Below are 24,735 nucleotides of genomic sequence, written 5' to 3'. Positions count from 1 at the left end.
CCAAAACAATTTTTGAACTTCATTAATAGCCATTTTACTCTATGTGGGCGCTGCTTTATGTCCTACAAAAAAGCGCACGCATGCACATTGTTCTTAAAGCAAAATCAAAACAACTACGTCACACAGAAAGTGGCATATGCACGGATCTCGATAGCTATGTTTACATTTTCAGTAGTAAAGCTTTTTAGTTCTGTGGCAGTCAAAATGATGGATATCATCTTTAAAGACTTTTAGACCTTTATTCGAATATTTTGAGTACCGTTAGGTATACCTTTGTGCAAAGATTATGCTGGCTTTTATGTAAACCTGCTTTACCAAATATTTTAGTAGTAGTGGTAGTAGTATCATGAACTTAAAAAAGCCTCACTCACTTAAATCTGACGTCTCCACATTGACTGCCACACAGATGTTAAAGACAATAAACCTTACTGCTAGAGAAATATAAACACAAAAACCTGTTTATAGCAAGTTACAGGGTTTGTGTGTGGGTAGTGGTGGCTTTTGGTGTAAAAGGCTTATAAATGTTTGCTAGCTAGCTAGCTCGTATAACTATAAACTTTTGTGACTAGCTATTTTCTCTTTAGATAGCACCTTAAACTTAGCTCTATGAGACTTATGGTTACACTAGCTGACTAGAACACCTAGCTACAACCCTAAAAAATATTTTTTTCCAGGGTTGTAGCTAGCCTTCTGATAGCTACTAGCTTTAACAGTAAAAGAAGCAAACAATAAAATAAATACATATACATGACCTTAACTGCATGCGATCCATAGCTCTTAATCCCCAAACTCGCTTTACAAAATAAAAAGATTTTTTGGTGCTCATGAAAAAGCAAGATCAATTTCAAGAAGAAACAAGCCTCAGCTCTATATCGGGCTACCATATTGCCAGAACTCGTTTGTTGAATAATGCAAATAAAAATAAAAACAATTAATTTACTTTCTGCAACCAACCGTTTTCCTTTCCCGACTTGGTTTTGTTTAAAAGTTACCGCCGCTTCAGACATTCAAAATTGTCCAGACGGGGGTAATAATTAAGTTTCTTACTTTTTATTCATTCTTTTAAATGGTAAATACAGATTTACCCTGCTATTTTAATACAATACAAGTTTTTGAATTGGAGTTTTTGTGAGTTATATTTTTTACTGGCATTATCGTTTTTACATGAAAGAAGTAATTAAATATGTTACCCGCGGAAAAATAGTAAACCAATTAAACCACGAATAAAAACCGGTCTTTTTTCGATCTTTTTGCGTCTTTTAAATGCGCGTCTTAATTATGCACGAAAAAGACGTCTTTAACACGTCTTTTATCACAAACGAAAAATACCGTGGCTGAAAAAGACGCATTAAGATACGTTTATAATGCGCGTCTGAGACATGCGTTTTAAAGACGTTTAAAAGACGTATTTCGGGTGCGCGCATATTTCATGAGCAAAAAAGCTCCAGAAAAGGCGTCTTTAACACATCTCGTGCCGGCTGTGTATATGAAACCAATTAAGTGTTGGGTAGGAGAAAAAAAGTTAGGTAGGTATGGAAAAAGACGAATATATCCAATTCCTTTTAAATTTTTTAAACATGATAATTGAACCTAACTTTTCTCAAAGCTCGACTTATTTTCGAGAAGTAACAAACAAGGAGTTGGATTTTATCCGTATTCGCACTGACGAAAAAATAATAATAGCTAAAACAGAAATTATAACAGAGCATCAGTACTTTTACCAATGTATGGGTATTTGTGGTATGGGTATTTGTGTTACCAGACACAGATTTATTGTTTACGCTTTTCCCCATCCTCCTAGTTAATACGGAACAATGTTTAGTCGTGCAAACCATTTGGTTCGATCAGTAATTATGGGAAGATAAACCAACATTCTATTTTGATTTTCTAACTTCTTACCAATATTACCAATATTTTTGTGTAATTCTATCATCATTGACAACTAAAAAAATCAATTGAAGTATTTCATAGTTTTTATTTATTCAATCGCCCATTCTATTTCTACATAAATGGGGGTATGCTCAGTGTTAGAATTTCTGGGAGGTCATTATTATTTTAAAGCCTGGGTCCACCAGTAATGATTCATCAAGTTCTAGTATTTTTATTGCCATATAATGTTTTTCTTTTTTGTAGCAGAAATATAGTTTGCATATACTACGTGCTAGACAAACTAATCCTATGGCACGTTCATAATGAAAAAGTTGGCATTCATTTTCATTGCAGTAACTAATTCTGAGCGATTAATAATACACTACTTTATTGCAAAAAAATTTCGCGCGCGAATACATTTATTTATTTATTTATTTATTTATTTATTTATTTATTTATTTATTCATTTATTTATTTATTTATTTATTTATTTATTTATTTATTTATTTATTTATTTATTTATTTATTTATTTATTTATTTATTTATTTATTTATTTATTTATTTATTTATTTATTTATTTATTTATTTATTTATTTATTTATTTATTTATTTATTTATTTATTTATTTATTTAAAAATATTTATACAGGATGAGGACTTCACTAATTTGCAAATATATACATAAATACAAAAAAACTGCTATCAATGTCCGTCCTGTCTGAGAATAAAAATGGAAAAAAGCAGTAAAAACAGTAAAAATAGTAAAAACGATAAAAACAAACAAAAATTGATCAACTAGAAATGCAACAGTATGCATACAAGGTGTGAAGTGATTTCATGTGGGAGCTAAACCAGATATGAATGAATTTTGCGATTCATCCATACATTTACACAATTAAGTTTCCGCAAAAAGCTTTCTCTCTTTGCTCGCCAAATTTAGAAAACAGCGGGGGTTCCTTAAGCCATCCGCATTGGGCTTTTTTTATTTCTGAAGTTACGCAAGAGAATATCATCAGCACGTCAAAAGTCAAGTGGGAAGAAAAAGAAGGACTTTTGTTAACCCTGTATCCGAATCTTCTTATGAGAGCAATAGCGACAGTGATGCAGATATTTATTCTCAGGAGGATGATTATCTGTCCGGATGAAGCTCGATTTTTTTTGCTTTGATATTTATCGCAGCGCTGCGGTTTTTTCTTCAGCGTAAATGCAATATCGTGCGTATGTGTTGCAACCTTTCATCGGACGTTGTGAATTGCGTAAATTATTAGTATTACACTATTATAATAATTATAATATAATAAATACCACTTTTCAAATAATAAATCGAGAAGTGCCAGCAGGTTTGTTTGATTAATCTTTTTACTTATTTTAAGTTTTCGTGAAATTATCAAAATGTATAATGGTTGGGATACAAATTACTTGGAGATTAAAAAACTAACATTTATTTACGCTCAAAATTCACCCAATAATAGTCATAAGTATTTACCATGTTGGTAAAATTAATGATGTATACAGAAAAATGCTACCACTAAATGAAAGTAGGCATATTTTTGTTATTAGCATAGTTCTGAATAAAGAATTAAGCTTCGGGGACACGGAAACATTTTTCATGTGATTGCAACAAAAAAGCTTCAAACACATGATTTTTTTTTCCTTGTGTCGCGTGGGTGCTAGTTTATGAAACAAATTCGCATGCAGCTACGAAAACAGATGACTGTTGTAAAAAAATATGATAATAGCATCAATAGCACTTCTTCTTGATGAAGAAGAAGAAACGAAAGGACAAAGAGGGCACTCTATTTGGACAGGACTATGGTTATTTCGCCCACAAATTGATGGAAGAGCATGGAAGTTTTTGTGAAGGAAAGTTTCTGTATATTTTCCGTCAAAAAGCTGGATCAAATCTTTTTAAACTACAGATTTTTCTTTTTTATTCCGAAAGTGGACGTCTAAAGACCAGAGAACTTCGTGGTCTTTAAAAATTGATAAGGTTTGATTTTTTTTTTCTTCAAAAAGCTTTTGCTTTGATTGTACGTTTTGGCTTCCCCCATTTTGCTTGTATGTTATAAATTGCTTTGGTTTGTTTTAATTTGCATGAACAGATTTGATTGGTTAAAGACAAAAAATGTTGCAAATATTTTACTCAATGTGCGGGGACACGACAGGTTTTTACTTTTGAAATATGTCTCTACTTTCGAAACATGAAAATCGTGTTGCTGAAACAAGCAAAAAATTCAAATCGATTTGAATTTTTGTTTGTTTCAGCAACAAAAACTTTTAGGAAAAAATGCTGCAAATTCTAGTGATTTAACGAGGGGACACACGGAATCATTTTCATGTGTTTGCAACAAATCGTATTTTTGTTTCAATCGCATAAAAATTCGTGTTGTGTTTAATTCTGACGCACCAAAGACCGTAGGACGAGGGTTAATGCGCATCGTGCTTAATTATCTTTAACCTCAGAAATGCAAAGTCGTGCCGGTTGTAACACGGATGTCGTAATGAACAAAAGGTCAAAAGTTCGAAACTTTAATTTGAATTTGTGACGCTTCTCCCTCATAATGAACACATAACAATTTTTCTTAGTAATTTCATAGATGAACGTCTATCTACCTTTATTTCTGTTCATTTATTTTTCTTTTCTGTAACTTTAGTGGTTAAAATTATACTGCTTTTTGTTTACAATCTCGCAAAGAAAAGTCGTGTAGCATTTTTTAAAAAACTGCTGCACTTAGCACGCATGATAATATCCATATAATGCAACAATACACAGTGTAAAGCCTTTTGATCTCCCCTGGATGTTGTTACTATTCATAAAAGAAAATATTCGATAGATTAAAAGATTCTACGCATGTCAGTGTAACCAAAATCATATATTATAACTGATTTCATTTGGGTGACATTTATCCGTAAATCTTCTTTGTCAGTCAGTACAATAAAAAGCACTTGAAACTTTTCCGTTTTACAACATCCGCTAGACAAAAAAGAGCTATAGGCTTTAGTTATTGTGTGGAATCTTAATGTTTACATTATGTAGGTGGATTTTAAGTAATTAAGAAAACAAACGCAATTTTCTTCTGTTTAATTGTAATAGATAAATTATTATAAAAGCTCTGTCATTTCCTGTACAATGAACATAATGATGTAACTCAACCAGAGTATACGCATCCTACAGGAAACCATTAGAGGTATAATGTTTTCAATCAAAAGAATCAGAATTTCATCTAACGTTCTCACATATTATTGAGATAAGAATCATATGACTATTAGGATAAAAAAATGAATTGCAAAATGGCTGCAAAAATGAATGCAGTGTTATTGTTGTTGTTGCTTTACAGTTTTTCATGTGAAGGAAGCCTGCATGTGAACGTCTTTCGAAGAGCTGAAGGTGATATATTTTCGTATCCAAATATTAACTGCAAAGTATATGGGGCTAAACAGCTATATTCATCTCGATGTCTGTGCCGTTCTGATGGGAAAGAGAGCAACCAAAAAATAGCTGGCACGCTGTATACAGATGAATTCGGGTACACGCGATGTTTTTATGACCAAGGAGCTTCAGTTGGATGTTATTCCCCTGAACATTTTTTTGAGAACAATACTATGACTTTCAATTCTTCCTTAAACAATGCGACAGCGAGAGTAAGATTGGTTTATGATAACTCTAAGTATAGCTCTTTCAGTGTCGTTAATGCAGGAGGTAAATGGAAAAGCGATGGGGATTTTCTACAGGTAAAAATCATTTTGTTATTCATACAGGAAGTTAATAATTTTTGCTTTGATATAAAGTTATGGTGAACTTCTGCTATTTTCATTTCTTTTTTGTGGCACACCAAATTACTTGATCTGTCGGAAAATAAAATGTTTTCTTTTTCTCTTATTAAATAAATTGGATAGTGTGTAAGCGTATTGCAACGACTTGAAACAAAAAATATCATAAGTACTTAATTAAACCTAGTGCTTCACCTAAGCACGTGAGCCTCACCAAACGTGTTTTGAAAAAATTCACAACGGGGAGATTTGGCATCAACCCTTCATTTTGCCTTTTTTTGTCCTTGTTCTGTAGTATTCTCAGAAAAAAGAAGTTCAGTAATAATTTCGCACTTAAAAAACCTAAAAGTTAGAACTATTAATCCAAAAGATTCAATTGACTCTTTTATTAAGCTGAGTATTTTTTAAAATAAATTCTCGTATATTCTAGCTTACCCTGAGTGATGGTTCAAGTGTTGGAAGAGTTTATTTTTTAAACTTTATATTATTTGGCAAAAATGGAGTAAAAGATAAAGAATTTTGTGCTTTGGTCAAAACACAGAACGAGAAACCAGTTACAGGTACTTCAAAAAACTTACTAGTATTATTAATTATCTATATTACGTAACATTACGTAAGTAAAACATTAGTAGCTAATAAATGAGAAGTTTCGTAACGTAATTAAACGCCTCTTCCTTTCTCAGAAGAAGGGTTTGCTCTACTAGCTCAATGAAATGCCATAGATTCATTGATTCTCCAATTAAATGCTCTTTCAAATAAATGCTTTCCCCGAATAATAGTCCTTTCAAATAAAATAACCGACTGGTGGCCTTTTGGTAGAGCGTTCGCTTCCAATGCTGAAGATCCTGGTTTCAAACCCCGATCGAGTCATGCCAGAGGCTATAAAAGTGGAAATCTATCCTTTCTGCTTAACGTTCCGCATGAGTATATGATAAATATCTTAGATGATTGCTGTGCTTGCACTGCTATCGTAGCTCAAATGGGAGTTTTAAATGCGCTAAAACCCACTTCCCAGGCCCCTCGTTAATAGCAGCACCAATAGAAACTGAAGAAGCTGTCCTTGGTAAATAATTACAGTAATGTGATTAAAAAATTGGGCTTATTTTTATTAAGTTACAATGGAAATAGCACGAACTTTTTTCTTTTAGTGTGGATCAATTCAATGATCTTGGAAAGAGTAAAAACTCTAGCAAAAGATGGCATAGGGAAGTTATCAATGTACATATTTATTGGATTCGGCATTGTCTTCCTAATTCTTGTACTTGTGCTAACCAGAAGTCTCACACTTAACTGCCAGTAAGTATGCTATTTAAGCCATTAATTATTTGTTATAATATTCATTTGGTTCACTGATACAGAATGTACACCTTTAGCAAAAATAACTTTCTGCTAGTGGCCTTAACAATTAAGAATTAAAAAACGCCATTTGCGGTTTTGAATTGTGCACTTTCAGCACCCCATTTTTAAAACATATTTTCAAATTTTGGTGTATGTTGTGATCTATTTCATTGTGAGGAAGTGGCATTGTACTGATATTATCATGGTCAAAGAATTTTATCATTTCAATAAGACAAAAGAACCCAATTACAACTTAATCAATATTTAGCTGAACTTAATGAAAGCAGTGATATGAATTCTTGTCCTTGCGTACATTTTCAAAATTTTCAACAATAAGCAAATTTTTTTAGAGATTTTAAATTACCCTTACATATAAAAAAATCGACTTCAACAATTATGTGCATAATCCTTACCTCGGCTTGCTTGCTCAAAATGAGAAAACTACTAGAGGATAATAAAATTGGTGTTTTTATTTAGTTATCACAGATTACTTTGGCTTGGAAAGAAAGTATTGACTAAAGAGGTATGTACAACATTTTCCGCTTATTAAGCTCATCGCTATTCCTGTCTCTATTTTTTAGGAAAATTGCAGTTGTAATACAATTTCATTTAAGTGCCAAATTTTTTATGTTGACACATTTCCTGTATTTTTAACGTACACTGTCTATTACGTTTTAAAATGCTGCACTATTCTGGCAATGCTTCTTTCTTGTAAGATTATTCTAAATACGAAATCGTTCATATTTTTTCAATGGCCAAGACGCATCAAAAAACTTTTTTGTAGCTTTAACACTTTTTCTGACATGTGAAATCGTGGATTGAACTTTCAAACGAATTCTCAAAATTCCTTCAAAAATACATTAATAAAGAATTTAAAAAAAATTACGCATTTTACTCATACTGTTAAATTACAAATTAGTTACCTTTAACCAATCAAACCAAAACCAAAAAATTCGCTGTTCCATTACCATGTAAAATTTGGACAAAGCAAATTACGAACGTTATCGTAAATTTAATTTTAGAAAAACACTGATGTAGGTATATACCAGTGTAACAGTCATATATAGCGACCTATTATTTGTTATTTTCCTTAGAAGCCACTTGGATCAGCCAGCAAGTTTTATACAGAAGCCGGTTTGTTGAGTTTATATAAAAAGCAGAAAGCTGCCAAACAGGCTGAGAAAGATGGAAATAAATTTATGTCTGAAAACGATGAGTCTGTACACATAGTTATCGAGAATGCAACTTCAGAGAGAGAAGAACCAGACGGATCTGTTAAAACGCCACAAATGATGAGAATGCAGACCTTAGGAGAATCAACTAAAAAATCTACCTCGCCTTCTCCATCTAGAAAAAATGTTCTTCTACCGTCTAGCATCTCATCTCCTGCTCTAAGGAGAGATCCACTAGAAATACCAAACAAGCAGTTTATTATTCCACGATCCGAGCACAAAATAGATGGAAGGGAAAAAGACCAAGAAACAAACGAAGAGGAAAACTTTTACGAAGTTGATATCAAAGTTGAAGAAGATTATGAAAATGTTGATGATATTGGAACCTCCGAAAGGCACAATACAAATTCACACCGTCATCAAGAAAACGTATCGAGCTCATTGAACAGCGATAAAGATTATGAAGTCGTTGATGAAGATATGAAGGGGATGAAGGAAGGTGTTGTTACTGATTATGAGGTCGTCGACAATAGCATGACAGAAGAACCCTATCTTAAGATGTATGTAGAAGCGTATTTGACTCCTATTGAAACACAATATGAAAATTTAGGAGAAAATGCCGATAATGATGACGATTATGATTACAGTTTGACTGATTTGTCAAAAGTAAAACAATACAGATAATAAATCAGTCGATATAATTGTAACGGCAATTTGTCAGTACTATTTTGATTGCACTAATTTTTAAGTGTATCAACGAGCAGTTGGAGTTTAGTGTGATTTTTAAACAGGAAAATCTTTGCGTGTAAGAAAACCATTTTACAAAAATTATTTTTAATTAAAACAAATTTTTAATTAAAAAAAATTTAGCAAAAGGCAGGGCATATTTTATGGACGAAATTTAAATACTCTTTGCGCGTAACAACTTTACGAAGGCAATCTAGTTTTTCTGGGGTGAAAGTAAGAAAAACAATAAAACTCTGTAGAGAGTGCGTACTAATTAAAATATCACAAGGACTGCATACCTTTTTTCTGCTTGTAATTTGCAGTAATTAAAAGTTAAAAAATTGTATATATATGCACAAATTCATATTTAGAAATAACTATTTATTGAGTATTACGATTCATTTCTTCTTTTCTAAAAAATAGCGCGCGTGCAAAGAGCGAATTTTTTCTTGTTTTAAATCTATCTTTACTTGGATAACCATACGCCCTTCTCATAATAGCTGTAGTCTGTCTCTCGGCAAAAAATGGGTCGTGTAAAAATACGTATGAATTCTTTAACTTTATCTATATTATAATACCCGTATACGTCTGTCCGTCGCGCAAAACGGTAGCTTAGCTGCGCAGGTAGCAAGACGCACGCAATGCGGTATAAAAAGGACGGGCGAAACCGTGGGTTTATCTACGAGCTAACGACTAGTAAAAGCAAATACGATACATATATGTCGACTTTGCTGTGACGTGCAAATTTCGGTGGATATTTCACGGGTTAACGACTAGTCTCTATAATAATAGCCGTATTTTGCGTGTATTGAAAAAAGATCATACGTGTGCCGGTTTTGTGTTAAACACACATTGTTAAATGATTTTCCAGAAGCCAAAGACTAGCAATAATGTAACAGAAAACTAGCGCAAACTTATATTTGACGGATTACTGATTTAAAGCGGAAATCTGTGTTAGAAATAATGATTCTGTCTCCCTACTACCTTACTAATTTACGATGGCTTCTATTATTTTATCTTTCAAAGTTTATGTTATTTTTCAAGACATTCCCACAGTATCTGCACTAACATATGTTTATTAGTTTTTTCGTCATCGTTTGTTTATACTCGTTTGAGTTTGCACAAGCACATTTTATCGAAAAGGGTGTCATATTCGCTGATGTTCTTTCGTATTGTTTTAGCCTAAATTCCCAGCGTGATATTCTTATAAAAAAAGAGTGTAAACTCGTACCCAATGCAATTTGTACGTTTCTGGTGGTGATACGGCGATACGGCGATTGTCCAGATATAACAAAATTAACTACAGGTGTTGGGAAAAAAGTTAAAAGCATGTATAAGTTTGCGCACGCCACTTTATTCGCGACTCTTAATCATTTATCTTATATTATTTACATCTCGTATTACATGAAATCGATTTTACGAACTACTATTACTTTTCCGGTCCGGCAATTTAAATTTACGTACAGCTTTTATGCCTTATGTCACCGGAAAGTTTTACGACTTCTGATTGGTAGCAATAACCCTTAGAAGTTTTTTTCTGTGAAAAGCTAATAATATCCATAGGATATTTCTGATCATCATTGAACCAGATATTAAACATTTTTCCAAAATTAACGGAGATGGATGTAACTGAAAAGACAAGTTAATTCTTAATTATACCTCAAAGGAAGCTTTTTTTGCGTTAGAAAAGAATGCAGAATTAAATTTTGTGAATAGGACCTGGCTTAGTTTTATTTTTTTGAAATTGCAGAATTTAAGAATAAGAATTAAAAACTCAAATAGCTATGGGTGTGCTTGAATCCAAGGTCTATAAGGTTTTATGCTTAATTCACAGGACGAGCCAGAAAAAGGGCAAAATCAAAAATTAAAGATTGCGATACCTTTCCTTTTTTTATTAACTGGAGAATTTAAATTTACAAGGGAGAGGTAATATTTTGTTTGCAGTCATTTCTTGCTGTCAAGGTATTTCCCTCCATTTCCTTAAATTATGCACCCGACCTATTGATAATAGAGGGCGTACTGGTATTACGTTCGACGTAGGGTTACTATATAGATTTAGCACCCAAACGAAGAAAAAAAAAAAACATTTTTCGCAACGCAAGTGTATTATGAAGTTCGCCTATCTAATTTTAAACCTCAAGTACGCTTATTGTCGTTGCTAACTAAAACTCACAAGCTTAAAAGTGTGTCAAAAACTACAACTTCATTGTGTGTAGCTGCTTTCATTTTAACTCATTATAGCAACAAATATTCGTACGAGTTTCAATCTTGCTTTCCGACATTGGATTCGTAACTGCAGAGGGGAGACGAAACAAGACCCCACCCACTTTCCTTTGTAGTTCTGGGCCGTAAAAAAAGTTTGGCAGGAACATGATTAAAAATATATTGCAAAGTATGTCAAGAGTAAACAATAGCATAGCATTTGAGAGGTATTCTAATTTGGCGAGAAATTAAAACTGCTTTTCGAGAAAATTTGGCTCACTGAGTAAAAGAAAACATGCGTAACATATGGTGATATTAAAATTTGGATTAAACCTAAAAATACCCCATTATGCAAAATAGAGTGAAATATCAGTACTTTTTCAAAAACTTGGTCACGAGTTTAACTTAATGATTCAGAATGCACGCTTTCAAAATTATGTATTATTCCATCCTGCACCATCACAATCACTTACTCTTTCAATTTCCTTTTTTAAGGTTGTAATCAAAGTGATTTCCAAGCCTCGTCAGCTTGTCTTGTTAGAAAAAGCAGGTAAAAAACACAACAGTCCCGGACATAAAATAATGGAAAGAAAAGTGGAGTTTCAAAGATGGTAACCACAAGAGATTAAAAAGACTGTTTTAATCTAAGAAACACGCACTTCTAACTTCCGAAATTGTAAATGAATCTAACCGCTACGAAACTGAAATTCTTATTAATGTGAATTACAGTTTCGATATTTCTAAATTTTGTGGTAGAAACAATTCTAACATAACAGCTCGTTATAAATAGTTTTATTTTACTAAATGACGCAACATAATCTTAATTAAGTTTTTAAATCATCAAGCTTTTCCTATCCAAATATTATTAGTTGTTGCCTATTAATCGTACTTCTTATAGGGCGGGTTTCCACTCATTCGAATGTGGTCGAATCAATCGAACCGATCAGTGGCGTTTTTATAAAAAATTGGTTTCTATTTAATTCGACCATGTCTTGATCGATGACGATTCATTTAAATTTATTTCAAAACAATAACACAAATTTGATATGAAATAATGACTAGAATTTCATGGCATATACATACGATAAACAAAAATATTTTTAAGTATTCTTTTAAAATTTCTCAGCCATTTGTCTTTAAAACGTCTTGTCTTGACAAAGTGTCCCACGACACTGAAATCCGCGAACTTATTGTATAAATGCTATCTCAAATTCCTCGACATTCATCTGCGAATAATCAGTTTTGGTAAAGCATTTTTTATTTTTTAGCGGTTGCACATGTTTAATATTGTATTATTGTTGCTGCATCAAATATGCAATTAAATTTTCGTTTTTTTTAAATGTTATCAACGATTTTTTTCTTTTTTCCCGCTTCTCAGTAAATTTTTATTTCTTTGTCGATTTGTTTACATCATATTTATAGCAGGCATATAGCTACCAGAGAATTAATAGCTATAAGGTTTTTTTTTTTTGTTTGGATGCGCAAGAAGGTTTTGAATTGCGGAAGCCCTTTAAATTACATTTTAGAGTCTATTTACGTGAGATCTAAAAGTGAACTTAAACTTGTTTGAGTAAATTAGGTTCACAGTTCGCTCCGTAAGAATATCGGTGAGTTTTGGGCAAACTGAAACACGTTTCGTCAAGTCGACCAAATTGAAATTTTAAACCAGTGTGAGGTTTTCATTTAGACATCTCACCCAAGAATGCAATTTGATCTGCGAAGTTTAGAACTGGAACCGGAAGAATCCACTACACTACGTGCGGCAGTGTATACAAGGAACAGCTGCACGATGGAACACCTCTTTTTTAAAGTTATGATTTAGCAAATATTGACATGTTAAAGAAAACAAATTTCTGAACCAGTTTATTTTCGTTGATATTATTTATTTATCTTGTTATAAGTTTGTTGTGTTAAAACGAGGCTATTGAATTATTTCTCCAACCACCAAATTCCATCCGAAGACGCGTCTCCTAAAGCTTCATCCAAAACTTCTTAAATATACATGCTAAGTCATTAAATACATTTTTTTTTTGTCTCTGTTGTGAAATTGTTAAAACCTCTGTGTTTTTTATTTACATGCATCTTCTATATTACATATGTGCCAATACAAGATTTCACATTATAGAAACCTTATTTTACAAAACAAAAGTTATTTAAATTTAAGTACGGTCAATAAACTACAGCTTGTATGACATGCCATACTAAAATCTTAGTGTCTCCCTAATCTAAATCATGTGGCTACTTGACAAATAAAAGATCAACATTGAATCGCTATTCATGTGACCATGTGATCGTTTTTCTTCTGATAACTTTGCTTAATATTTTCCCTATTTTCTAAAATGTAGTCCTATCTAACATTGTTTCTCTTCTGAATTCCTATGAATATAGATTTAAACACACATCAACATTTTCATCAAACTTTGCATGTTCACCTAAATTACAATAGCAGGCTTCGATTGGTGATAAATATGGTTCCAAGACCATGGTAACATACGAGTCTTTATCAGTTGTGTCCAGAGAAGGCTTTGCATAGCCATCTTTCTCACCATACAATGAACGACCTGTCAATTTTGTAGATTGAAATTCAAAGAAGTCACTTGGAGGTTCATAAACGTCGTTTTTAGTATTTTCATAAAATAAACTATCCAGTGATTGAGAACACATATATCTGTCAAAATCATCTTCCGTAACTTCATATATGTTTTCTTCATTGTCAAACCCTATACCTTCTGTCTGAGTTTCTTTATCTTTTCCGACGGTTTTATTCTCTGGCACTGCATTCTCTAATAAGCTATGACGTAAAGGCAACATTGCTGTCTGTGTACACACTATTTTATTGCTTGTAGAAAGTGATTCTTGTTCGTCTTCTTTGCAAGTTAAAGCGAGATTTGTTATTGATCCTCTATTAATGTTCAGTTCTACTTGGTTTTCTGCATGTTGTTTTTTACTCAGAACATGCAGACTGGCTTCTTTGCAGTATTGACTAGCAGTTCCCAGAGGACACTATAATGAAGAAAAAAAGCTAAATCAGAGAGCCAATTAAATTGGGTTGTCTTCAGAAAGTTTTTGTAACGTTTTTCATCATCCATTTTGATAGGAATTGGTTTTTATTAGGTAGCGAGATTTCTATTGCTTGACATTTATTTGTTATTTTCATAGTTTTCTTATTAACATATCGCAGGTTAGAAGTGGTAACATCATTTATTTGACGGACATGTGACTTTTCTATGTTACCATACACACAGTACATGGAATCTCTCTATCTCAACTACTCCCTATCCTAAGGTATTTTCCTTTTTTTAACTCAAACTTTCTCTACCTTGAATAAATTTTTTGGTCTCTTGCGAGAGATAGAGAGATTCCACTGTATAACCAATTGAAAGTTACGCAAATTTCCTGGGTATTATGTAAGTGGGGGGGGGGGGGGGGGGTGGCTATTGTTACTATGCCTAATAATATACATAATTTCCTTGCTTTGATAAAAAAAAGATTTTTATTTACCTTTGTTATGAGAGCTGTTTTGGAAATACTTCTTTCACGCCTATCACTAAAAATAAGATCAAGTTACATTTGAAGTTAACCACAGAAACAAAATGGTTGGAGAAACAATGCGGATGATTCTGCTTCTTATTGCCAACTGTATCTGACAGAGTTGGAAAAATGTATGTATCACAGACACTAAACATGAAATTGAGGTGTATTATTTTAAGAGAAATCCTTACCTGATGTTCTTACGAATGATTATTGTCAGTAGAAGGACAAGTACAACAAAAGCAACGCCAACTCCAACAAGAGAATAAAAATACACATCTTTTCCGTTATTTCTTATCATATACATCACTTTTTCGTCGGGTGAAATTAGTGCCACTAAAAAATAAAAAACACAAACATACGAGGAAGTAATTTTTGCGAACATGCAATGAAACGGAGCGATAAAAAGATATAAGATAGCATGTAGGTTTTGCTGATTTTTTGTGCAAAATCGCAAAATGTTGGTCTGAGTTAGTGGTTGAGTTAGGGATAGTAACTTAATTGTTTGATTACCTAAATTATTAATTGTGATAATTTGATGGCTTGGAAGAAAAATGAAAATTCGAGTTACAGAGAGAAAATACGTTAATTTCAAAATCAAGAAAACATAATTCAATTTTATTCAATCTTTATTTTTATATTTTACACAAAAGAGAAACTCTATTGAATGTTGAATATATGAAAAATAACGTTTGAAAGACAATTTTCGAATTTGTCAAAGCCCTGTTTACACTCTAAAATTCGTATTAGGAAGAGAATCGTGCTGAAGGGACTGAAAAACTGTTCAAATTATAAAAAGTTTCGAATTAGAGAAATTCGAATTGTAGAAAATCTTTTATAAGAGTTCGAATTATAGAAATATTCGATTTATTGAGATTCGGATTAGTATCTGTATAATTATTTACAGTGATACCTCATTGCTATGATAAAATTGTTTTGTTACCTGTTATTGGGGTTGTATTGGGTATTTTAACAAAGGCGCACACATCCCTGTCTTTTTTTCCATCTTTTCCACGTAATTTAAGTTTCAGAAAGTAAACCTTACCAAAATAGGATACGTTGTTTGTTCGAAGCTGAAAACAATATTAAAATATGGTTGCAGATTAATGTTTTTATTTTGCTACAAACTCCTCTGAAATAAAAAAAATACCGTATGTAGATGCAATATGTGTTCGTGTTATCACTTAGGTGTCAATCATTTTTACTTCCAACAAATCTAACTGTATCAAATACATTTATGCGTTATTCTGAACAATATGGTGGTAGCCGCATTTACCTGCAGTTTGTGACCATCGCTCTTCCAATTTTGATTATCAGTAACAGTAAAAGAAGAATATCTGGAAGCATCAAAAATCAAGCGAACACTAAATGTGTTGTTCACTGATGAATTCCCCGAGTTTATGCGCGACAGAGTTTGTCTTTGTAAATGCGCGCCTAATGAATAACATCCTATAATGAAATAAATAAATGAATAAATGTACAATAAATTGTTAAAATTTGTTAACATAAATTTTATTCTCCCTGAAGACTGGTGTATCTCAACAGCTAAACATTTATAGCAAACTATATTCCTGTGAAGTTGCATTCACAGAACCCGAGCCAATAAGAAGTGATCTATGTTGTTTAAAATAAACTCAGGCCCCCGCCAACCACGACATTTCATACCCGAAAAGCTCAGTATAGATAAGGTTAATAAATACGTTTATTTTTCTTATCATGGCTTCTCAACAACATCTGCCACCATATTGTTATTGTTAACAAGTTTCAACGAAAGTAGTAAGATTGTAACCGGACACGTGTAGGAATATAAGAAACACCACAAAAACATAGTATTACAAAGCAAATTAAAAAATCGTCTTTATTTTATCTTATGCGTATATTGTTTTCGTATAATTTTTTTATCTGGTTTTTAGTGAGACAAGTAATGAATGTTTTTTTTCGACAATTAGAAATTCACTGTTCAACATAATTTTGTGTAGATAATCAATAACTAATTTTAATGATAAAATTTGATAAAATCATTTTTTTTTTTAACTCTTTGAGTTACGGCCTAAAAATCTGCAGCGTCGAGGCAAACTATATACCTAAAAGACTGCCAAGTAAACCTACGTTCACACACACCAAATAAAAATACGTTTAGAGATAAGTTGATTCATTATTGAAAGGCAAATCAACACTTACCCAATGAAGCGCCTTTGTCATAAAAACACCGTGAGTAGCCAAATGCATTTTCGTACAACGAGCCAAACACTTTTTTATTAATAAATTTACTGGAAAAGACACACTGACACTTCGAAGGTGATATCTGCTTAGCATTATAAATACTGCAATTAATGTTAGAAGAAGAATTAAAGATATCGCCATCATCTTGACGGATAACATTAACATCGATGCAAGAAACCGCGTATAGTGATAACATAAGAAGTTCTACGACTTCAGAACATTTGAAACCCATCCTAATAAAACCTTTGCTTCTACGTTTTCTTCCAAGTTTTCTTTTATGTATTCGACAGTAACAGTCTTCCAATTGATCACACGCTTAAGGGGTTCAATCGAAAGAATAAAAATCTGGATTCAACCTACCAAAGGATATCAATTTCTCCAAAATTAAGTTTCTCATAGTATAGTTTTGTTTTGTTTCTTCCCACTACTTTCTATTTGTTCTCGTTACCAAAATGGAAACCACTCTTCTTCGCAGAGCGCTCGAACTGATTAAGGCCAGTTTAAAATAACAAAAATAGTTAAAGTATTTCAAGAATTTAATTTATTAGCCTGCGTTTACCTTGTTACTTGATACGACCAAATAGTTGAATGAGAGTTTCAGTCCTATCTTATGATAAATTCCCATGACTTGAAGAATGCAATAAATGCTTTCGCCTCTTTTGTTTCCATTTTTGACCTTTTGTTTTGGTGACTCCCGGGGCCTACCCAAACGTAACCTTTCCCTGGGTCATGTTTTTTTTGCTGTTTGTATTTGTGATCGCAAAAGTTAACGTAAAAAACCGAGAAAGAAGTGGCCTTTTGGATTGATTTATCGTGTATATATTTTAAGAAGGATGTATTATTAACATATAATACATACATATGACGTTCTCGTTTTGAATACACTCTTTAGTGTAGGGTCATTATACCCACTGAGCACTTAGTATTACTAACCAATATCCTAAACTCATAATTGCTATGCAATGTCTGCATTTTTTTAATATGACAAATACTGCACATGTGTTAATTAAGATCAAGCACAGGTCACAGCACGTTTGGGTTATTAAAATGTTTCATCAGAGATTGTTAAATTCATCTGAAAAAACAAAAGAATGTGTGAATTTAATTAAAATGATTGTTATAAGATAGGAGGTTTGTGGTATTAACGCTGAGAATAATATATCAGTGTAGGTTGGTTTCATCCCATACAAATTGCATCTATTTGAGCGTTCGACCAAATTTCAAACTTGTAGTTGGTAGAATTAAACCCGATGGGTAGCTGTAAATTCCCAACTAACAAGTGTTAATAATGATAAAAAAAATTACATTTAAAAGTGGTAGGTGGGCAAAGAACTTGTGAAAATCTCAATTTGAACCTAATTCTTTGACAGGGCGCATCGGAAAAAAAATGGTAGCTTAGGATGTCATTGCATTCTCCCTGTGATATGTATGATAAAAAGGCGTTTATAGTTTTACTTTGTGTGTACTGATAGTCGTTATAAACCTTCACAAAATTTTGAGAAATTTTTAAACTTTGTTAGTAGAGTTAAAAATAAAAAAAGTCGTAAAACTGCAGAATGAAACTAGGAAGGCAAAAATAAAAGAGAAAGTTTGTCAAAAAAAAAATTGCTGACTATGAAAAAACGTTGCGGTTAAAACTGTTAAATTGTAACTACCGTGTGTAATTAATTGTTAGAAATGATAAAGCATTAACTTCCTTCTCTTTAGCAATCTAATCAGGCTAATCAAAGAAGAAGAAGAAGAAGAAGAAGAAGAAGAAGAAGAAGAAGAAGAAGAAGAAGAAGAAGAAGAAGAAAAAGAAGAAGAAGAAGAAGAAGAAGAAGAAGAAGAAGAAGAAGAAGAAGAAGAAGAAGAAGAAGAAGAAGAAGAAGAAGAAGAAGAAGAAGAAGAAGAAGAAGAAGAAGAAGAAGAAGAAGAAGAAGAAGAAGAAGAAGAAGAAGAAGAAGAAGAAGAAGAAGAAGAAGAAGAAGAAGAAGAAGAAGAAGAAGAAGAAGAAGAAGAAGAAGAAGAAGAAGAAGAAGAAGAAGAAGAAGAAGAAGAAGAAGAAGAAGAAGAAGAAGAAGAAGAAGAAGAAGAAGAAGAAGAAGAGGATATTTCATATCTGATATTTCAAAACGTATTTAGCTTTTGCCTTTATTGTCTTCATTACTACCTTTCTCTTTTGATAAAATTAGGAATAGCATAAAAGATGGCTGTCTCCACTGGTTTAATCTTCACCGATCCAAGCAAAGTACCCGATGCAGTTAATTATTCTTAATAAACAATTAAAAGATGAACCGTGCTGGAGGGTTCAATTTCTGGGCCATAGCTCTTTTCCTTACATTTCAATGACATTTGTGTGCATCGAAAATTTCCGGCATAAAGAGATCAGACATATTTTTTCAAAGTATGTGAGATATAAAGAATAAATTTAGGTATTCTTTACTTCACAGTGCATTAAGAGTAAATAAAAAATTGCGAGGTCGACAAAAGGTTTGATTTAGTGGTAAAATGATATTTTGAAAAATAAAAGTATTAATCCACAGTACCCTGTTTTTATAAAAGTAAAAATAGCTTAAAATCAAAATAGTACAATTAAGTATTGTGGACTTTATTCGGAAATGTTAAAAGTGTTGGAATTTTAATCAAATCTATATTATTCTAACTCTTTAATTATAATTTTCTTAAGTCCTTGGTAACAAAGCATAGTAATTATGTTTCAAAATTTTTGCTCCGCTCCAAGTTTAATTACAGCAGTCTTGTTCCCAGTTTTTAGTAAGAAAACCGGGGCGGGGTGGGAGAGGGTGAATACAATCTCGTTCCCAGGGCTTTTTATCTTACCGGCTTCGGGCAACCAGATTTCCTGTTTGTTATACTTTTAAACCACTATTCATCTATTTGCCATGCCACACAACCACCAAACATTCAAGAAATTAAAAACAACATATATATACACGTGTTTTAGTTTAACTTAATCTTTAACTTCAACGCAGTAGCTATGCATATCTACTTATGTTTCGTCAAAACTAGAAAGTTTTTTTGTTTTTATAGATTCTCCTTCTTTGTTCAATCGCTCCCCCTTGAATCCTGAATATTTATTTTGCACTCTTTGCCGCCGTCACCAGCAAGAACTTCACCAGTCTGATTGTTGCAAGGCCTTCTTCCACAATGTTTGTCCATTATTAATTCCTCACTTTTTTCTTTTGTTTCAAATACAGTTTAATGTATGCTGTAGCAATTCCTAGTTTATATGCATCTCCAGTTCTTATCCACTTAATATTGGCTGTTCTATCAGTTTTGAACCTTAAATGGTGAAGGGTCTCTTTATGAGAAAGAGAGGAGTTGAACGTCCTCCATCATACCTTAGTTTAAAGGGGCGATTGTGGAAGTCCCATGAAATGCCACATAGTGATGGTGTCACTTTAAGGTCTGTGAACGGTTGGCGCTAGGAAGGGCATCCAGCTGTAAAACAATGCCAAAACTCTTTATGAATGCCGTAAGAATAGTTAATCAGACAAACTGCGTAAATGGGTCTGGAACTCTAAGGAGTGAAGGTGTCGCGCACGGTAGGACAGATGTCAGGTGTGAGCATCGTCAGACCGTTACCCAGCTATCACATCACAAGGTAGATAACACTAGGTTGAGGATGGCTAGTGTAAATGTTGGTACTCTGAGAGGTAGAGCAGGTGAAGTAGTTGAAATATTAGAACGTAGATCTGTTGATATGTGTTGTGTTCAGGAAGTCAGGTGGAGAGGAGCTTCAGTGAGATTTGTGGAAGGTAGGAGGGCAAGGTATAAGCTTTTTTGGATTGGTAATAGTGATGGATATGGAGGAGTTGGCATATTCGTTGCAGAGAAGTGGGTAGAAAAAGTAATAGATGTTATGCGTGTTAATAGTCGTATTATAGTGATAAAGTTTTTGATAGGTAATAGGATTGTAACTTTTCTATCAGTTTATGCTGCACAGTGTGGACTCAGTGAGAAAGATAAAGATAAGTTTTATGATGAGTTAATAGCAGTCACATCAAAGGTTGGAGACACTGAACTTGTCATGGTGGGCGGCGACTTTAATGGTCATGTTGGGAAGTCATCTGAAGGTTATAGAGGTGTGCATGGAGGCTATGGATTTGGGAGCAGAAATAAGGAAGGGGAGAGATTGCTTGAGTTTGGAATGGCAACGGACATGGTGGTTTGCAACACATCATTCAGTAGGAGACAGAGTAGGCTGATAACATATGAGTCAGGTGGTTGTAAGACACAGATAGATTACTTCCTGGTTAGAAAGTCAGACAAGAAAGTGGTGAAGGACGTGAAAGTTATATTGGGGGAAGAGTGTGTTTCCAAGCATAGGTTGCTGGTTTGTGATATTATCTTGAAGAGTGTTAAAGAAGCCAAGGGAAAGTACAGGCCCCGTCGAAAAGTCTGGAAGCTGAAGGAAGAGATTGTAGCAAGACAATTTAGTGCAAAAGTTCAGCAGTTAGCCCACAATGGTCAATGTGATAGTGACAATGTTGAAAGTACTTAGACTACTTTGAAGAATTGTCTTCTAGAAGCTTCTGATGTTACCTGTGGGTGGACAGAAGGACCAGCTAGACATAGACAGACCTGGTGGTGGAATAATGAGGTTGACCACTGTATAAAGGAAAAGAGGAATCTTTGGAAAGAGTGGAAGTCAGGTGGTAGTAAAAATGTTTACTTAGAAGCTAAGCGTCGTGTTCGTACAGCAGTGTATAAGGCAAAATCAGAAGCAGAGAGAAACAGAATTGCAGATGCGTTAAGAAGGGAAGACCAGCGCAATGAGGTATTCAAGATAACAAAGCAAATGAAGAAGACTAATCAAGATGTTGTAGGTGAGAAGTGTATACGTAATGATGAGGGTGTTTTGGCTAGCACAGAGGAGGAGAAAAGGGTAGCTTGGAAGAATCATTATCAGAGGTTGCTTAACACTGAGTTTGATTGGGACGAGGATAATTTGTCTGATGATGATGTTGTAGAAGGGCCAGCTATGCAGATCAAGACAGAATGGGTAGTGGAGGCTATTAGGAAATTGAAGATTGGCAAAGCTGCAGGAGTATCAGGTATTGTTGCAGAGATGGCAAAAGCATCTGGATATATTGGAGTTGAGCTTATTACAAGTCTTGCTAGCCAGATTATAAAGGATGGTGCTATTCCGAGTGAGTGGCAGTCGAGTGTAAAAGTGAATTGTTTCAAGGGCAAGGGTGATGCATTAGAAAGGGGTAACTATAGAGGTTTGAAGTTGGTTGATCAAGTAATGAAAGTTATTGAAAGAGTGATTGATAAGTTACTTAGAGAAAGAATTGATATAGATAAGATGCAATTTGGTTTTGTTCCAGGGCGTGGCACTACAGATGCAATATTTTTACTCAGACAGCTTCAGGAAAAGTATTTAGGAAAGAGAAAGAATCTCTATTTTGCCTTTGTAGATTTAGAGAAAGATTTTGATAGAGTGCCACGTAAAGTTATTTGGTGGGCTATGAGAAAAATAGGTGTGGATGAGTGGCTAGTTACGATAGTACAGTCTATGTACAGCAATGCTAGAAGTCGTGTCAGGATTAACGATTCACTTAGTGATGAATTTAGTGTATAAATGTTGGTGTACATCAGGGTTCTGTACTTAGTCCTTTGTTGTTTGTTCTAGTCTTAGAAGCGCTGTCGATGGAGTTCAGAACAGGTTGTCCATGGGAGTTATTGTATGCAGATGATTTGGTTCTCATACCAGAGTCGATGGAAGAATTAGTTGAAAAGTTTGAGAAGTGGAAGAAAGGACTAGAAGAGAAAGGGCTAAAGGTAAACACAGCAAAGTCTAAAGTCATGATTAGTAGCATTGCAGCCAAGTGTGACCTTGTAGTTGGAAAGTGGCCTTGTGGAGTTTGCAGGAAAGGGGTTGGTAACTCAATTTTTTGTCAAACTTGCAAGCATTGGGTACATAAGAAGTGCAGTAGTATTAGTGGAAGGTTAAGAGCTGACATTCAGTTTGTATGCAAGCATTTCAAAGGTGAGATTATAGAGAATGAAGTATTTCCAGCTTTAATGATGTACAACAGTGGCTCGTTAGAGATAGTTGAGAACTTCTGTTACTTAGGTGATATGTTGGGCAGTGAAGGGCGTGTTGGAAGAAGTGTTACTTGCAGGATAGGTTCTGCTTGGAAAAATTTCAGAGAGTTACTTCCTTTGTTGACTAGCAGAGTCCTTTTCAATTGAGGTAAAAGGTAGGTTGTATGAGGCCTGTGTAAGAAGTGTTATGTTGTACGGTAGTGAGACATGGGCAGTGAAGCAGGAAGATCTTGACCGTTTAGAAAGGAATGATATGAGAATGGTTAGGTGGATGTGTAACGCCAGTCTGAGAGACAGAAAGAGTTCAGATGAGCTAAGAAGCAGGCTAAGTCTCTGTAGAATTAAAGATGTTATCCAGATAAGAAGATTGAATTGGCTGGGGCACTTGGAAAGAATGGAGGAGGATAATTGGGTAAGAAAGTGTAGAGACAGACCGAGAAGTGTAGAGAGAGAGCCCAGAGGCAGACCGAGAAAGACTTTGGCAGGAGGCTATAAGGACAGACTTGATACAGAGGAAGTTGAGTTTAGATCTAACACAGTCTAGATCAGATTGGAAGAGCGTCATTAATATACCCCGTCCAACCCATGCTAGCATGGAAAACGGACGTTAAGCTGAGAATGATGATGATGATTACATGTTCTGTCATTTAATTCCTTCCACACATCCTTACATTGCCAATTTCCTCCCCCATGTTCCTCTATATATGTCCCACTTTTCTTCTTTCTCATCAGTTCATTCATCTCTTAATTTTTTTATATATTATTTAATTAACAAAATCTTCTTTGAATTTATCGAACAAAGTATATATTTCACTCATCTTTTTGTTTAATTTTGCTTGTAACAGTGTGCACCTTTTTGCATATATAATGTTTAGTCCTTAGATGAATTTCATGCGTGCTGTTTTTTTTTTTTTTTTTACTTACCAGCAGTAAGTTTATTGGATTTTGCTTGACAAGACTTGCAACATATATAGCTTAACTGCAAAGATCATTAAATTATAATAAACAAAAATAAAAGGGCTTTCCTCTTGTGGGAAAGGGTTTGTATAGCATTTACGGGGAAGCCTATACATTTGGACTGTATGCTGTATATATATATATAATTAAAAAAAGATTTTTTAGTAGTCAAAGCAGAAACCCCTGTGCCCCTGTGCAACAAAAAACAGGTGAAGCAAAAACCAGGAGCAGGAAAAATATTTTGGCACTGGTAGATAGATAGATGTGCATATTTTACATGGCTAGCCTCACAAATATCGAAGGATATACCCTGTCTATTAATTTCAGGAGGGTCATGGCTTAGGAGGAGAGTCCTAGGGTATTTAATGCTCATTTTGAGCTATACGCAAACCCAATTGGGGCCTGCGCTCTTCTAGCAACTCCCGGCAACATCCAATGCCCCACACAGTGTTCAATCTCTCCAATTTCCATCACATGGCTTGGGTTAACCCGGGGCTATGGTAACATTCACTCGGCCATGTTGAATCTCTGTCACTGTCATCACTGGGCCCATTCAGCTTGAAAAGCAAGTGCATTGAAACTTTAAATGTGTAGATATGTATAAGACCCCCAGCAACTTAACCCATACCAAATTGGGCATTTTCCATACCGTTTCTCAGCAAAATAAATATTTCCAAGTTTATTAATCTGAAAGAAAATTCTATATTCAACAAAATTGTTTCAGGTAATTTTTAAAATTATTTACAGGATTTGTTCATTGAAAAGTGACAGAAATACAATACATACCACCTACACACTACATTTTTGACAAAATATTATATATACTGCCTTTCCTGGATCCTGCGTTTACCAGTTTTCCCTAAACTGTCAGAAGGTGTTCATCTACATTTAA

General features: G+C 33.8%; 2 protein-coding genes across 2 annotated transcripts; one reads left to right on the top strand and one right to left on the bottom strand.

Moving 5' to 3' along the window:
- Positions 1 to 4,693: 4,693 nt before the first annotated feature.
- On the top strand, positions 4,694 to 9,009 carry LOC130621465 (uncharacterized). The gene is made up of 5 exons (XM_057436752.1): positions 4,694 to 5,601; positions 6,071 to 6,200; positions 6,789 to 6,936; positions 7,456 to 7,501; positions 8,073 to 9,009. Exons 1-5 carry the CDS (start codon positions 5,149 to 5,151, stop codon positions 8,832 to 8,834), a joined length of 1,539 nt encoding a protein of 512 aa, XP_057292735.1. The 5' UTR covers positions 4,694 to 5,148; the 3' UTR covers positions 8,835 to 9,009.
- A 3,357-nt stretch (positions 9,010 to 12,366) lies between these two features.
- Positions 12,367 to 18,771, bottom strand: LOC130621466 (uncharacterized). The gene is made up of 6 exons (XM_057436753.1): positions 16,791 to 18,771; positions 15,886 to 16,058; positions 15,553 to 15,682; positions 14,801 to 14,945; positions 14,580 to 14,625; positions 12,367 to 14,081 (listed from the first exon to the last, which is right to left on the bottom strand). The coding sequence occupies exons 1-6, from the start codon at positions 17,062 to 17,064 to the stop codon at positions 13,455 to 13,457; spliced, it is 1,395 nt and encodes a 464-aa protein (XP_057292736.1). The 5' UTR covers positions 17,065 to 18,771; the 3' UTR covers positions 12,367 to 13,454.
- Between the last annotated feature and the right edge of the window lie 5,964 nt (positions 18,772 to 24,735).

The sequence above is a fragment of the Hydractinia symbiolongicarpus genome, chromosome 12, assembly GCF_029227915.1.
Source record: "Hydractinia symbiolongicarpus strain clone_291-10 chromosome 12, HSymV2.1, whole genome shotgun sequence".
In the NCBI taxonomy this organism is placed as follows: domain Eukaryota; kingdom Metazoa; phylum Cnidaria; class Hydrozoa; order Anthoathecata; family Hydractiniidae; genus Hydractinia; species Hydractinia symbiolongicarpus.
The sequence above is the reverse complement of the archived record's forward strand: the minus strand, read 5'-3'. Positions and strand labels throughout refer to the sequence as shown.

Bases quoted from the DNA above. Each gene is read 5' to 3' on its own strand.
- LOC130621466 (XM_057436753.1), bottom strand. From the start codon at position 17,064: ATGGGTTTCAAATGTTCTGAAGTCGTAGAACTTCTTATGTTATCACTA. The intron at 16,059-16,790 runs GTAAGTGTTGAT...ATTTCATTATAG, and splicing joins TGACAAAGGCGCTTCATTGG to GATGTTATTCATTAGGCGCG. The intron at 15,683-15,885 runs GTAAATGCGGCT...TATTGTTTTCAG, and splicing joins GCGATGGTCACAAACTGCAG to CTTCGAACAAACAACGTATC.
- LOC130621465 (XM_057436752.1), top strand. From the start codon at position 5,149: ATGAATTGCAAAATGGCTGCAAAAATGAATGCAGTGTTATTGTTGTTG. The intron at 6,937-7,455 runs GTAAGTATGCTA...GTTTTTATTTAG, and splicing joins AGTCTCACACTTAACTGCCA to TTATCACAGATTACTTTGGC. The intron at 7,502-8,072 runs GTATGTACAACA...TATTTTCCTTAG, and splicing joins AGAAAGTATTGACTAAAGAG to AAGCCACTTGGATCAGCCAG.